General features: G+C 48.2%; 1 protein-coding gene across 1 annotated transcript in view; it reads left to right on the top strand.

Moving 5' to 3' along the window:
• The window catches only part of CDH5 (cadherin 5), a 36,189-nt gene that overhangs the window by 16,340 nt on the left and 6,496 nt on the right, over positions 1-13,353 (top strand). Inside the window, exons 3-8 of the mRNA XM_007457319.1 lie at positions 2,675-2,963; positions 3,933-4,049; positions 4,942-5,106; positions 5,968-6,155; positions 7,888-8,138; positions 11,712-11,854. Of these exons, the coding sequence (XP_007457381.1) occupies positions 2,675-2,963; positions 3,933-4,049; positions 4,942-5,106; positions 5,968-6,155; positions 7,888-8,138; positions 11,712-11,854 (1,153 nt within the window). The remainder of the gene's footprint in view (positions 1-2,674; positions 2,964-3,932; positions 4,050-4,941; positions 5,107-5,967; positions 6,156-7,887; positions 8,139-11,711; positions 11,855-13,353) is intronic.

Below are 13,353 nucleotides of genomic sequence, written 5' to 3'. Positions count from 1 at the left end.
CAAAAAAAAAAAAAAAAAAAAGAAAGAAACATGACAACTAGATGTAATGTGGTATCCTGGGTGGGATCCTCAAACAGAAAAAGTACATTAGGTAAAAACTAAGGAAATCTGCACAAAATATGGACTTTAGTTAATAAAAATATATCAATATTGGTGCATTAATTACAACAAATGTACCATACTAATGTAAGATGTTAATAACAGGGAAATTGGGCACAGGATGTATGGGAACTCTCTGTACTATCACCTCAATTTTTCTATAAATCTAGAACTGTTCTAAAATATAAAGTCTATTTAAGAAAAGTTGGAGGGAAGGAAAACAGAAACTCATATCCAAATGAAGTCTTTTTAACACTATTTATTTGATGATATTGAGAAATTTTTATCAAAGCTGTTTAGGTGTGAGTCAAATGCAATCTCAGGCAGAATTCCAGTAACAGATCAAAGCTGACTCACGCCCCCTTGCTACCCCTGCCCACATGGATCCTAATGCACCCACCAGAACCAGATTTGGAACGACCATCCTACCCTAACCCTGAGTAACTCATACAGGGCCCCAGACTGTCCCTCCTTCTTGACCCCCACTGTCCTCCCGCCCAAGTCACAGGTTCCAGAGCTGGCGCATCACTTCTTGCCTCCTGCCCATCTGTTCATCATATGTCCCGGCCACTGGGCTTCGGGACTTCCCCACGAACCATCTGCCCCTGCACACCCGCAGCCCTGCTCCAGGACACTTCTTCACTACCTCCTGCTACAGCCCCACCTCTCTCCCGCCCCGCCCACCAAGGGGGAGGAGCCTCACTCCCTGTCCCCACTTCCTCACCTCCCAGACTCTTCTCTAAAGCACTGTCATTCGGGGCCTTCCCTGGAGGCGCAGTGGTTGAGAGTCCGCCTGCTGATGCAGGGCACGCGGGTTCGTGCCCCGGTCGGGGAAGGTCCCACATGCCGCGTCGCGGCTGGGCCCGTGAGCCATGGCCACTGAGCCTGCGCGTACGGAGCCTGCGCGTACGGAGCCTGTGCTCCGCAACGGGAGAGGCCACAACAGTGAGAGGCCCGCGTACCGCAAAAAAAAATAATAATAATAATAATAAAGCCCTGTCACCCGGCTTCTCAATCCACCACCCACTAACGCTGCTCTCACCAAGGGCTCCGATGACTGCACCCCTGCTAAGCCTAGGGATGCTTTCCAGACCTCATGGGATTTGACCACACCCATCTTGATGCTCCCTCTTCTGTCTTGAGACCCCACTCGCTCTCGGGCTCTCCTCCAGCCTTTCTGATGCAACACCTTCACTCAAGGTTCTTGTTCCAACTGACCCTTAAATGCTGCCCTTCCTCAAAATCTCAGCCTCTGCTGCTTCAAACCAGGCCCTGAGAGAAAGAATGGGGTCTGGACTATCTTTATGCTCCCAGGCTGGCACCTTGTAGGCATCTGATTTTTTTCTTTTACTGAATTGAACTCTATTTTTTGAACATCCTAACCACCTATGGGAGGACCATTCGACATGTATGAAGTATGATTAGCTAATGTTCCTAATAGCCTCTGTTTCCAAGATTCCATAAATGAAATGTTCAGCAATTCTAAACTTCTAATATCCTTTAATGTAGGCATCTAGTGTGAATAACAACTAGCATTTATTGAGAGCCTGTGCAAATTGCTTTACACACATTATTTTCCAAGTCTTATTCCTAAGGACACTCATAGTATGTGTAACAAAGAAAAAGGATTCAGTGGTCTAACAAGTATAGGAAACCCTGAGTTAAACAAAGCTCAGTGGAGTTCTTTTCTGCAGAACTGTGTGTTGTAAATCTCCAAAAAGAGAACATTTTATGCACCATTCCAAAACTAAATGACTGAGACCAGTGATGTGCTGATAAATAGTTGACAACTGGCTTTTGAGGGGAAAAGATCCTGTTTGTAGCATTTGCCAATTTCCTTGGTGTAAATACTTTCACCATGTCTGTTGCAAGCTACCAACTTGATGCCTCTGAAGGCAGAGTTGGGAACAGATGTGCATTAACACAGCACTATCCAATATTTCCATCATTCAATATGATCAACATAAAAACTCAAGAACAGCGGTGGGATACAGAGGGTGGGAGGGAGACACAAGAGGGAGGAGATATGGGGATATATGTATATGTATAGCTGATTCACTTCAATATAAAGCAGAAACTAACACATCACTGTAAAGCAATTGTACTCCAATAAAGATGTAAAAAATAAAAAAGTTTTTTAAAAAACTCAAGAGAACATAGTAAAATGTAGTAAAATTACAGTATTAGGAAGCAAAAGATTTATAGTACGTTACCTTTGTTTGTTTGTTTTTGCGGTACGCGGGCCTCTCACTGTTGTGGCCTCTCCCGTTGTGGAGCACAGGCTCCGGACGCGCAGGCTCAGCGGCCATGGCTCACGGGCCCAGCCGCTACTCCCCATGTGGGATCTTCCCGGACCGGGGCACGACCCCGCATCCACTGCATCGGCAGGCGGACTCTCAACCACTGCGTCACCAGGGAAGCCCCTACCTCTGTTTTTAATATGATTCATTTAATTGTAAGTTTATATAATTGATTTTTTAATAATGCCATGCCCTGGCACACTCACACGGGCACACACTCACACGCACACAGCCACCACTGCTATTTCCAGTTCACGGCGCCTCTCCTTTCCTAGATTAAATCAAGCGTGAACCACAAGAACACCAAGTACCAGCTCAAAGGAGAGTCTGCCGGCAAGGTCTTCCAGGTTGATGAGAGCACAGGGGACGTGTATGCCTTTGAGAGGCTGGACAGGGAGAAGATCTCTGAGTACCACCTCATCGCCCTCGTGGTGGACAAGAACACTGAGAAGAACCTGGAGTCTCCTTCCAGCTTCACCATCAAAGTTCACGATATCAATGACAACTGGCCTGTGTTCACGCACCGGGTGTTCAATGCCTCCGTGCCCGAGATGTCAGGGATAGGTACGTACCCAGTCTGTCTGTCTCCCTCTCCCCTCACTCATCCCTGGCATGGAGGCACCTCTCCCATCGGCAGCTTCACTGCCTGGGGCAGGATTCAGTGAGTTCCAGGCAGCTATGGGGAAGCCCATATTGCCACTTTATATGACTCTAAAGGAACTCTGGTCCCTAAAGACTAAGCTCTGACCTGGCCCCAGACGGAATCCTGACCGTCACACACACACACACACACACACACACACACACACACACACGTCTTGTTACTCTTTGGAGCCAACGCCACCCACTGCTCTGACTCTTAGGGCTGGCATGCCAAGAGCGTAGCCTTTGCACTTGAAGGAGGCCAACTCTTCCACCAAGACAAGGAGTCACCTTTGGGGTCCATACAGGAGTGGAGGGGGGCGGGAGAGGGATACACCTCATCCCAAGGTGTGTCAGCAGCCTGGACCCCAGGCCTCCAGAGGAGACTATTGCTTCCTCAGTTCTACCCCCAGCCTCCAGGCGGTGCCAGAAAAGGGCTCCCTTCCCCAGCCCTTAGTCCAGGCTCTCCTGTCAGGTCTCAGGACCAGAGCTTCCCGTTAAGTATGGGGAGCCTGGAGTTCAAGGGGAAAGAAATGTGAACCCAGCCCTTTGGGGGCCCTTCCTATTCTCTCGTTCTCATGTTTCCAGAAGGAAGAAGCAGCCCTTACTGTTTCTCCCCATGGCCTCAGCCACTCACCTCTTCCCTCACTTCCCCCATAAATGAAAACCACCTGTTCTCTTTGCCCTTCATGTTAGACAGAGCTGGGCCTCCACCACTGTCAGCACTTTGCCCCCAGGCAGGCTCCTCAGAAAACAAAGCAGCCTTTTCTCCCTCAGGACCTGGGGGAGGGGGGGGTTCAGGGAACAGCCTGAGCCCCATCTACCCTCATCTGGGAATGGGGTGAGGGGCTGGCCATCACAAAACAGCAACCCCGGATTCTCTCCCCACAGGGACCTCGGTCATCCAGGTGACAGCAGTGGATGCAGATGACCCCACTGTGGCAGACCACGCCTCTGTCATGTACCAGCTCCTGAAGGGAGAGGAACACTTCAGCATCCGCGGTTCTGGTCTGTGTGACTAACCCCCCGGGGGCGGCACTGGCTTGGGGGGTGGGGAGGTGCAGGCACCAAGGGAAGCCCAGTCTGCCAGGTGTCACTGACCACTGACCTACACCACCCTTTGGAGGCAGTCGGTACCCTACGTCAAGACAAGGTGGCTGGTGAGGGCAGAAGGAGGCAGACAGGTGCCCAAGACGTGAACTCAAGTCCAGGGGACAAAGTCAGGACCCAAGCATTGACACGAGAGGTGGAAGAGAATGCCGGTTAGCAGCTCCAGCTATGGAATCAAATGGATCTGGTTTCCAAACCGATTTCTGCTCCTCACTGCTCCTAAAGACCTTGGGCAAGTCAACTGACCCCTGTGAGAGCTAGGGCCCTAATCTCAAAAATGGGGAAGCTTATATTCACCTTGTACGGTAGCTGTGAAGCCTGAATTAGGTAACGTATAATGAGCACGTGGCCCATCGTCATTATCCACTCCAGGCGACCCACAAAACTGTAAGGACTGAGTCTTGGGAGCAAGACAGAAGTCCAGGTGGTCAGGCCTGAGGCAAGCCATCTTTCAGAGTGATGGCAAACACACAGCACAACCTACGCTGCACCAAGGCAGCCCTCGCTAACCCATCACAGCACTCTTCCCACTCTGAGCCTAGATGTGGCCTCAGGTTCTTGCTCAACCCAGTGCTCCAGGTGGCTGGGACCAATATTGGACCAAGGCGTTTGGCCTAGCAGTGCAGGGCATGGAGGTGGAAGGTGGTTCACCCCTGGCTCTCAGTCCTGGCTGCACAGTGAAATCACCTGGGGAGCTCTGAAGCCAGGTGCCCTATGGGTAGCGGCCGGGCATCACTATTTTTGAAAAGCTCCCCAAGTAACACGGCTCCTGATGTGACACTTTTTGCAGGACTAATTGTCACAGCGAACAAAAACCTGGACCGAGAGAAGCAGGCCAAGTACGAGATCGTGGTGGAAGCACGAGATGCCCAGGGCCTCCGGGGGGAATCGGGCACGGCCACCGTGCTGGTCTCTCTGCAGGACGTCAACGACAACTTCCCCATCTTCACACAGTGTGAGCCCCTCCCCTAGGGCCCTGGGCAGGGTGAGGGTTGGGATACCCCAGGCTCGGTGACCCGGGAGCTCTCAGAGAGGATCTTGGCATCCGTCTACCTCTCTCTCCAACCCAGGGCGGGCCTACGTCAGGGGCGTCTTTCCGGTGTTCCCCATCTCTGAACACGTTCCCAAGGCTGTCCAACTGCCCCTGCCACGGAGCCCTCACAGGCCAGCAGGGAGTCACACTCCCTGCTGTGTGCCACCGTGTGCCCAGAGTCCCACTACTAGATAGGACCACTTTCACCCAGATCCCATGGGCTCAGGAAAACCCAGACCCCAACTAGAAAATCCCCATGAGCTGGGGAACAGGGGTTCAAGCAAATCTCCAGAGCCAGGGCTGGGCTCTGACCCACCCACAGACTGATTCTCCCCCGAGAAACATGTCTGACAAGAGCTTTTGACATACCCTGGCTGGGCTGAGGAGGGAAGTCAGATGACTCATCACTTGCAACTCCAATGCTGACGGCTCATGCAGAGGCTCAGCCACCCCAAGGACAGGCGGGTTTTCCTGAAATGGGCTCCTTGTGTACGGCACAAGCTCCCTGAAGGCAGAGATTCTCTCAACTGTCAATTAACAGGTCCCCTAGCAAGGTGCCTGACATACAGCAGATACTTAATAACTACTTGTCAGGTGGATGGAAGGACAGATAGAGCAGAACCTCTTTGCCTTGGGACCCAAAATTCCAGAGGAATTACTACTGCTGCTGCTACTATTTCATTGTGCCTGTTTCCTGTAACAAAATGTATTGGGATAGTATGGGGACAATCGCCTCATCTATCTCATTAACCCAGTGCCCTTTGGGGCGCCTCTTTGCATCAGCCAGGTACATATTTTCTGTGCCCGAAGACATCCGTGTGGGCAGCCCCCTGGGCTCTCTGTTTGTGGAGGACCCAGACGAGCCCCAGAACCGGAAGACAAAGTACAGTATCGTGCAGGGCGAGTACAGGGACACCTTCACCATCGAGCCTGACCCCAGCCGCAACGAGGGCATCATCAAGCCCATGAAGGTTCGCAGACCTGTGACAGTGACATCAGATGTGGGGGTGGGGGCTCCCGGCTTCCTCAGGACTCAGCCAGGGGCTGCTCCCGGATCAGAGGCCACCAAAGGTGCACGTTCTGGGTCAGTTTGGAGCTGGCCATGTGCTCGTGGACACTGTGACCCTGGCGCTGGGAAGGGGAGCCAGGACAGAAGGGTCAGTGCCTTAGGCTGGGCTACCCCGGAAGCAGACCTTGAGGCAAGGATTTGCGTGTAAATAGTTTACTTGGGGAGTGATCTCAGGAAGCCCCAGGAGCAGTGAGATGTGAAAAGGAGGAAAGCTAATACACGCTCCTCAATGAGCAGGTGAACACCATGGGCGAGTGGGGTGCAGTCCCGCTGGGGACATCTGGGGGACATTGTGGAATATGCCTCAGAGTCGCAGCAGCTGTGGGCTGATTGAGGGCTCCTGGGGGCTCACTCCCCGGCACTTTCTTCCTCTTTTTTTTTTTTAAAGATTTATTTATTTATTTTATTTATTTTTGGCCACATCAGGTCTTAGTTGCAGCATGCAGGATCTTTTGTTGCGGCATGCAGACTCTTCATTGTGGCCCGCGGGCTTCTCTCTAGTTGTGGTGTGTGGGTTTTCTCTTCTCTAGTTGTGGCGTGCAGGCTCCAGGGCGCGTGGGCTCTGTAGCTGCGGCGCGAGGGTTCCTAAGTGCGTGGGCTCTGTAGTTTGCGGCACACGGGCTCTCTAGTTGAAGCGCGGGAGATCAGTAGTTGTGGCACGTGGGCTTAGTTGCCCCATGGCATGTGGGATCTTAGTTCCCTGACCAGGGATCGAACCTGCGTCCCCTGCATTGGAAGGTGGATTCTTAACCAGTGGACCACCAGGGAAGTCCCCTCCCTGGCACTTTCTGATCTGCCCTGGGCACGGGCCAGGAAAGCCCTGGAAGATTACAAGTGCTTGCAGCTGAAAGCCATCAGCACGTATGGAAATAGTGAATGCCGTGGGGAGGTGGTGGCCATTGGCAGTGGCTGCTGCTGAGAAAGCAGTTGGACTGGCTGAATCTAGAAGAGGAGGGAAGGTCTGCCAGGGGCACAAACTGCTTCAGAACGGCCATGCGGAGGACTGGGAGGCCAAGGCCAGTGACGACCTGCCTCAAAGGGGACACTCCAGAACCCCTCTGCCTGAGCCAGGCCATTCCTCCAGCAGACTTCTCCCGAGTCCTTCTCTGGTCCAGCCCTGTGCTGAGGACTAGATATACCCAGGGGAGTCAGACGGCCTCCATGGTACCAAAGCTCTCAGCCAGTAGGGAGGACAGACACACAGACATAAAGGGTACCCAGGCAGGGAGCAATTACCTGTGTTGGGAGGGGCAGGAATGGGTTCTGAGAGGACATCTGATTACCTTCAGATTGGCTTCCTGAGGGGTGAATAGGAGTATGCCAAGCGGGCAAGGGCAGGAGAAGCGACTTGAGCAAAGGCACAAAGAAAAGGAATGTCTTTAAGGAGCTGTGGATAGAACCACTGGTCTGTGATCCCCTTGATAGCAAGACTGTGGCTGATCCACTGGTTGTCCTCAATACTTGGAATTGAGCCACGGTCAGGATACACGGGAGACAGCTGAAGACAGCCAGGCCACAGGCCCCTCATCTGTAAAAAGGGGGTCGTCCCAGTATGACCTCGCAGGGTCGCTGTGAAAATCACAACCACGTGCTTGGCTCAGAGCAAGTGCTCACCATAGTTTTTCCCTCCGCAGCCCCTGGACTATGAACGCATCCGGCAATACAGCTTCACCATCGAGGCCACGGACCCCACCATCGACCTCCGCTACCTGAGCAGCACCTCCACCAAGAACATCGCCCGTGTCATCATCAACGTCACAGATGTGGACGAGCCCCCCACCTTCCAGCAGCCCTTTTACCACTTCCAACTGCGGGAGAACCAGAAGAAACCTCTGATCGGCTCAGTGCTGGCCATGGACCCCGATGCCGCTAAGCGGAGCATCAGGTAAGGGGGGGGTGGAAGGCGTGACGATGTTGATGATCACGACACCACCCAGGCATTGAGGCTCTTAGGCCTGCTGGACTGAGCCCAGGACTCAGAGGGGGAAACTGGCTTCTCCCGGAAGGTACATGCGACATGCACAGAGGCACGGCAAGAAGCCCAAGCTCTTCCACTAACCCATGTGGCCAGGTGGAATCTTGCTCTGCCCAGGCACATACCTAGCATGGTCCTGGCCATCAGAGCTTCCCGTTGTCTGCTCTACCTTGAAGGGGAGGTACGGGTTCCCACAGGTCCCATCTGGGGAGATGTGACAGTCAAGAGAGCAGCCAACTTGACATCCATGAAACCCCTTCACTAAACATGATTTATTACATTTGTCTTCCCAAAACCACAAAAGGAAAAAGTGTTTATTTCACACAGTGAAACAACACAAGGATCTATAAAGAAAACATCAGTAACCCTGATTTCCAGACAACTCATGTTCATGGTGTGCTGTGGTCCTATCATGCCTTTCCTTGTGACGACACAAACATCTACATACTTTTATGGTGGATTTGTCCTTTGTTTGTTTGGGGGATTTGATTGTTTTAAAATTTTTTTGGATCATACTATACCCATTTCATCACTACTTGTTATTCTATCTGAACTAGACTCCTCTCCTCTACCCTCTGTGACAAAAGATATAGTTCCAACTCACACTTTCAAGAGCCGCACAACATATGAGAGTGTGAAGTGCCATCAATCTCACTTTTTTCTGAAGGGGTAGCCAACTGTGCCAGCACCTTTAATCAAATAAGTCATCGTGGGCTTCCCTGGTGGCGCAGTGGTTGAGAGTCCGCCTGCCGATGCAGGGAACGCGGGTTCGTGCCCCGGTCCGGGAAGATCCCACGTGCCGCGGAGCGGCTGGGCCCGTGAGCCATGGCCGCTGAGCCTGTGCGTCCGGAGCCTCCGCAACGGGAGAGGCCACAGCAGTGAGAGGCCCGCGTACCGCAAAAAAATAATAATAAGTCATCGTTTTCTACCTTTGTCACACACTAAGTTCCTGTATATCCCTGAATCTATTTCTGAATCCTTTGTTCTGTGGCAAAGCCATTCTGTTTTACTGTAGCAGCTTGATACTAAAACTTGGTATGTATACAGCGAGTCCCTCCCTCAAGTGTTTTTTCACTTTATATATCTTTAATGCATTCTCAAACATTCATTCTTCCATGTGAACCATAAAAGTCTTCAGTTTTTAAAAAAGCATCAGAATTCTAATGAGAATTGTGTTTATATATCAATTTGGGGAGAGTTAATGTTTCTCTGTTATCAGGTCTTCCTGTTAAAGACAACTGTGTACCTCCATTTTGATCACATCTCATAAATTTTAGGACAACTGTTTTCATGGCCATTCTATTCTAAATGGTCTGTAATGATCATTTTTATTTCTTCATTGATCCAATGGTTTATGTAAGAGACTTTTTTTTTCATTTACAATTGGTAGGGCAATTTTTGGGCTTTGCTTTAACTTGTTCTGTGATGTAATGCAATTGTCTTTGTGTGTCTTTTTGCCCATTTTTTTCTGGAATATCTAAGCTTTTGCTCTATGTGTTTTAATTTTTCCATTCAGTTAACAAAGGTTTATAACTATTTTACCTTCATTATGACTTGTCACGTTCATCCTTATGACATTACCCAGTTTGTTCGGCTTAAACATTTTGTCCTCACTTCCATGTTGCCTGATGTAAAGTTTGTCAGTCCTGTTTTCATGTTACTCATGTTTGCCTGAAATAAAATTTCCAACCTTTACTTTTAATTTTTTCTAGGTCATTGGCAGTAAGTTGTCTCTTGAAACTGGAATGTAATTGGCTTTGCTTTTTTTCCATCTTTACTGGAGTATAATTGCTTTACAATGTTGTGTTAGTTTCTGCTGTACAACAAAGTGAATCAGCTATATGTATACATATATCCTTATATCCCCTCCCTCTTGAGCCTCCCTCCCACCCCGCCTATCCCACGCCTCTAGGTCGTCACAAAGCATCGAGCTGATCTCCCTGTGCTATGCAGCAGCTTCCCACTAGCCATCCATTTTACATTTGGTAGTGTATATATGTCCATGCTACTCTCTCTTCATCCCAGCTTCCCCTTCCCCCACCGTGCCCTCATGGCTTTGCTTTTTAATCTAAACTGAGATGCTTTGTGTTTAACCTATTTACATTTTTCATTGTAAATGATATGTTTGATCTTGCTTCTTTTATCTTGTTTTACATTTGCTATTTCTCAAACTTAATTACTTTTTTCTCTTCCCCCATCTTTGTTGTAGAGTCTATTTTTTCATGTTATTTCTTGTAGATATTTGGATGGAGTACATGCATTTTTACTTCTACCAGTGAGATTTACTTCTATCTGTAAAATTTTAAATGTTTTCCTGGACCAATATTTTCTAGTTAAAAATCTGTCTCTCTCTGTCTCTCTCTGTCTCTGTCTCTGTCTCTGTCTCTCTCTCTCTCTCTCTCTCTCTGTCTCTCTCTCTCTCTCTCTCTCTCTCTCTCTCTCTCTCTCTCCCACACACACACACACACACACACACACACACACACACACACACACACACACACACACATACCCACACACCATTGCCTTCCTATATATGATAAAGATATCAATAGTTTAATTTTAATTCCTCCCAAACCAGATTTTTTTTTTTCACTTTATTTTGAGACACTTGTTAATGAAGTGAGTTTTCAAAAAAAATTTTTTTCAGGACCCATCTTGTGGATGATATACTTCCTGAATCCTTGCATATTTACAAAGCAAAAATATTATCAATGTGTCCTAGCATTTAACTTTGTGAGAATGTGTGGGGTGAGTCTGATTTCTCTTTCTTTATAAGGACGTATCTTTTCTGTCTGGACTCTTTTTGGTTTCTTTACATAGCTCTGAAATTCAAAAGTGTCATCAGGGTATAGCTAAATATTGATCTCTTTTTAAAATTGTGCCTGATATCAATGACCTCTTCTATAAACTTGGGCCTTTCTTCTGATCAGGAAGTTTTCTTTTATGATATCTTTTGTTATTTCTTCTATTCTCTTTGTTCTGGAATTTTCCTCAGTATAAGAAAAATATATATTTGTAATGTTATATATTTTCATCTCTCTTTTCTTCTCTTCATGGCTTTTTCCTGAAGAACTTTTCCAATTTTTACTTCACAAATTTAATTTCCTTTCAATCACTTCGCACCTCTTCCAGCCCCTTTTTTTATTTCTTCCTGGCTCTTGCCCAACTATCTCTTCATTAATCACAAAATCCGATCCAAGCTGTGGTATAGTTGATTATAGTGCCACCTGCCTCAACTCTGAAAGTGCTGTTGATGGAGTCTCAAGTACCACCCTCAGCCCAGTGATGGCAACACTGCCAACATCAAAGGGATCATCTCACTACTCTGACTCCCTCTGGGTGGTCAAGTGCAATGAGCAGTGAGAGGAGGATGGGTGATGGATGCAAGGGACAGATCCTGAAGGGTCTCATCTGTCCTGCTGGGGAGTTTGGACTCAGCAAAGAACAACGGAAAACCTTGAAACTCTCTCCCGTGGGCAGATACTCCATCCGCAGGACAAGTGACAAGGGCCAGTTCTTCGGAATAACCAAGCAGGGGAATATTTACAATGAGAAGGAGCTGGACAGAGAAGTCTACCCCTGGTGTAACCTGACAGTGGAGGCCAAAGAGCTGGATTCTAGTGGTGAGTGGCCCCATTTGCCAGGGGACCTGGGCTCCTCTCTTTTTAAAATCGTCAAAATCTATCATTTTGGGTCTCCAGAGGTACTATAAGCACCTGCTGATGCACCACTTGGTTGGGATGCTATAGCGCCTCCATCCCCAAGTGTGGATGGACCAGCTGCATCCACGTCATCTGAGACTTTGTTAGACGAGCAAAACATCAGGCCCCAACCCCAGACTGAATCAGAATCTCATGCACACTACAGTTTAAGAAGCACTGTTCCAAAACAGGCTGCCAGATGTCCCTGTGATGAGAATCACCTGAGGCACCTCTTAACCACAGAGCTTCTCAGATGCCTCCCTGGAGGTTTTGGTCCAGTGCGTCAGAAATGGGGCCAAGGAATGTGCACTGAACGAGTGATTCTTATTATAGTGGTTGTTGGGAAAAGGCTGCTTTGGAGGGTGTTTATGTGCCAGTTAGTGGGCTGAATTCAAAATCTGAAGCAGTTTCCAACTCCAAGATTGTTAGATTCTCCAGAAATTAGGGTAACTGCTGCCAAAGGGAAAGGCAAGTATCGGAGTTTTGCACTCTTAGCCTCTATGAGAAAATCACAACTGTCCTCTGGGAGAAGGATCAATATTCCCACCTTACACAGAGACCACAAGGGCCCAGAAAGGGGGTGACTTGGCCAGGGGCCCACCGGAGCTACCCTGAAGGGCCCCTGCTTCCTGTTGGCAGCACGTCCCCCACATGGCAGCCAGGTCAGCTTCAATGGACTCCTGCATACTGTCCAGATCAGTCTTTGCCCCTTTCTTCCCCATCTAATCTCACTCATACAATTTTTAAATCTTATAGTAATAGTTTGCTGTCCATTTTAAAATACGGAAAATACAAAAAAGGAGAAGAAAATTATACCCTCATATTCCCACCGTACACAGATAATTACTGTTAGCACTGTAGTGTATTTCCTCTGGTCTTTTTACTATATGTATTTTTATACAAGTGAGATCATAATACTTGTATAAATATCATATCCTGCATTTTTACTTAACCTTATTCCAGAATCATTTTCTCATGGTACTAAAATATCTTTTTTAAAAAGACTGTAATTTTTAAAATGTAATTTACCTGGGCATTGCAAACAGCCACATAGTCCATTCTTTTAAACTGACATAATTTATTAATGCAATCTCACTTAGATCGTTTACCTTTTCCATTATTTCATAATTAATTTATTTAAATTAGTTTGATTGCTTAAATTGCTGAATTGATTTAATAATTAACTGATTTAATTAAAACCTTTAAAAAGACACTTCTGTTGTTTACCTTTTCGATTCTTACAAATAATTCTTTAGCAAATATCCTTGTGCTTGAAGCTTTACCCCCTTCCTCTTCCACTCCCTTCGACCAGAAGGCCATCCCTGGCCTCCCTTCCAGATGTCCATAACCCCCTCTTCCTGCAAAAAGAGCACCCCTCCAGGACTCCCATCCATATACATTCTAATCCCAGGGCTGGCACC

Source organism: Lipotes vexillifer, unplaced genomic scaffold (assembly GCF_000442215.2).
Source record: "Lipotes vexillifer unplaced genomic scaffold, Lipotes_vexillifer_v1.1 scaffold504, whole genome shotgun sequence".
Classification (NCBI taxonomy): Eukaryota; Metazoa; Chordata; class Mammalia; order Artiodactyla; family Lipotidae; genus Lipotes; species Lipotes vexillifer.
The sequence above is the reverse complement of the archived record's forward strand: the minus strand, read 5'-3'. Positions and strand labels throughout refer to the sequence as shown.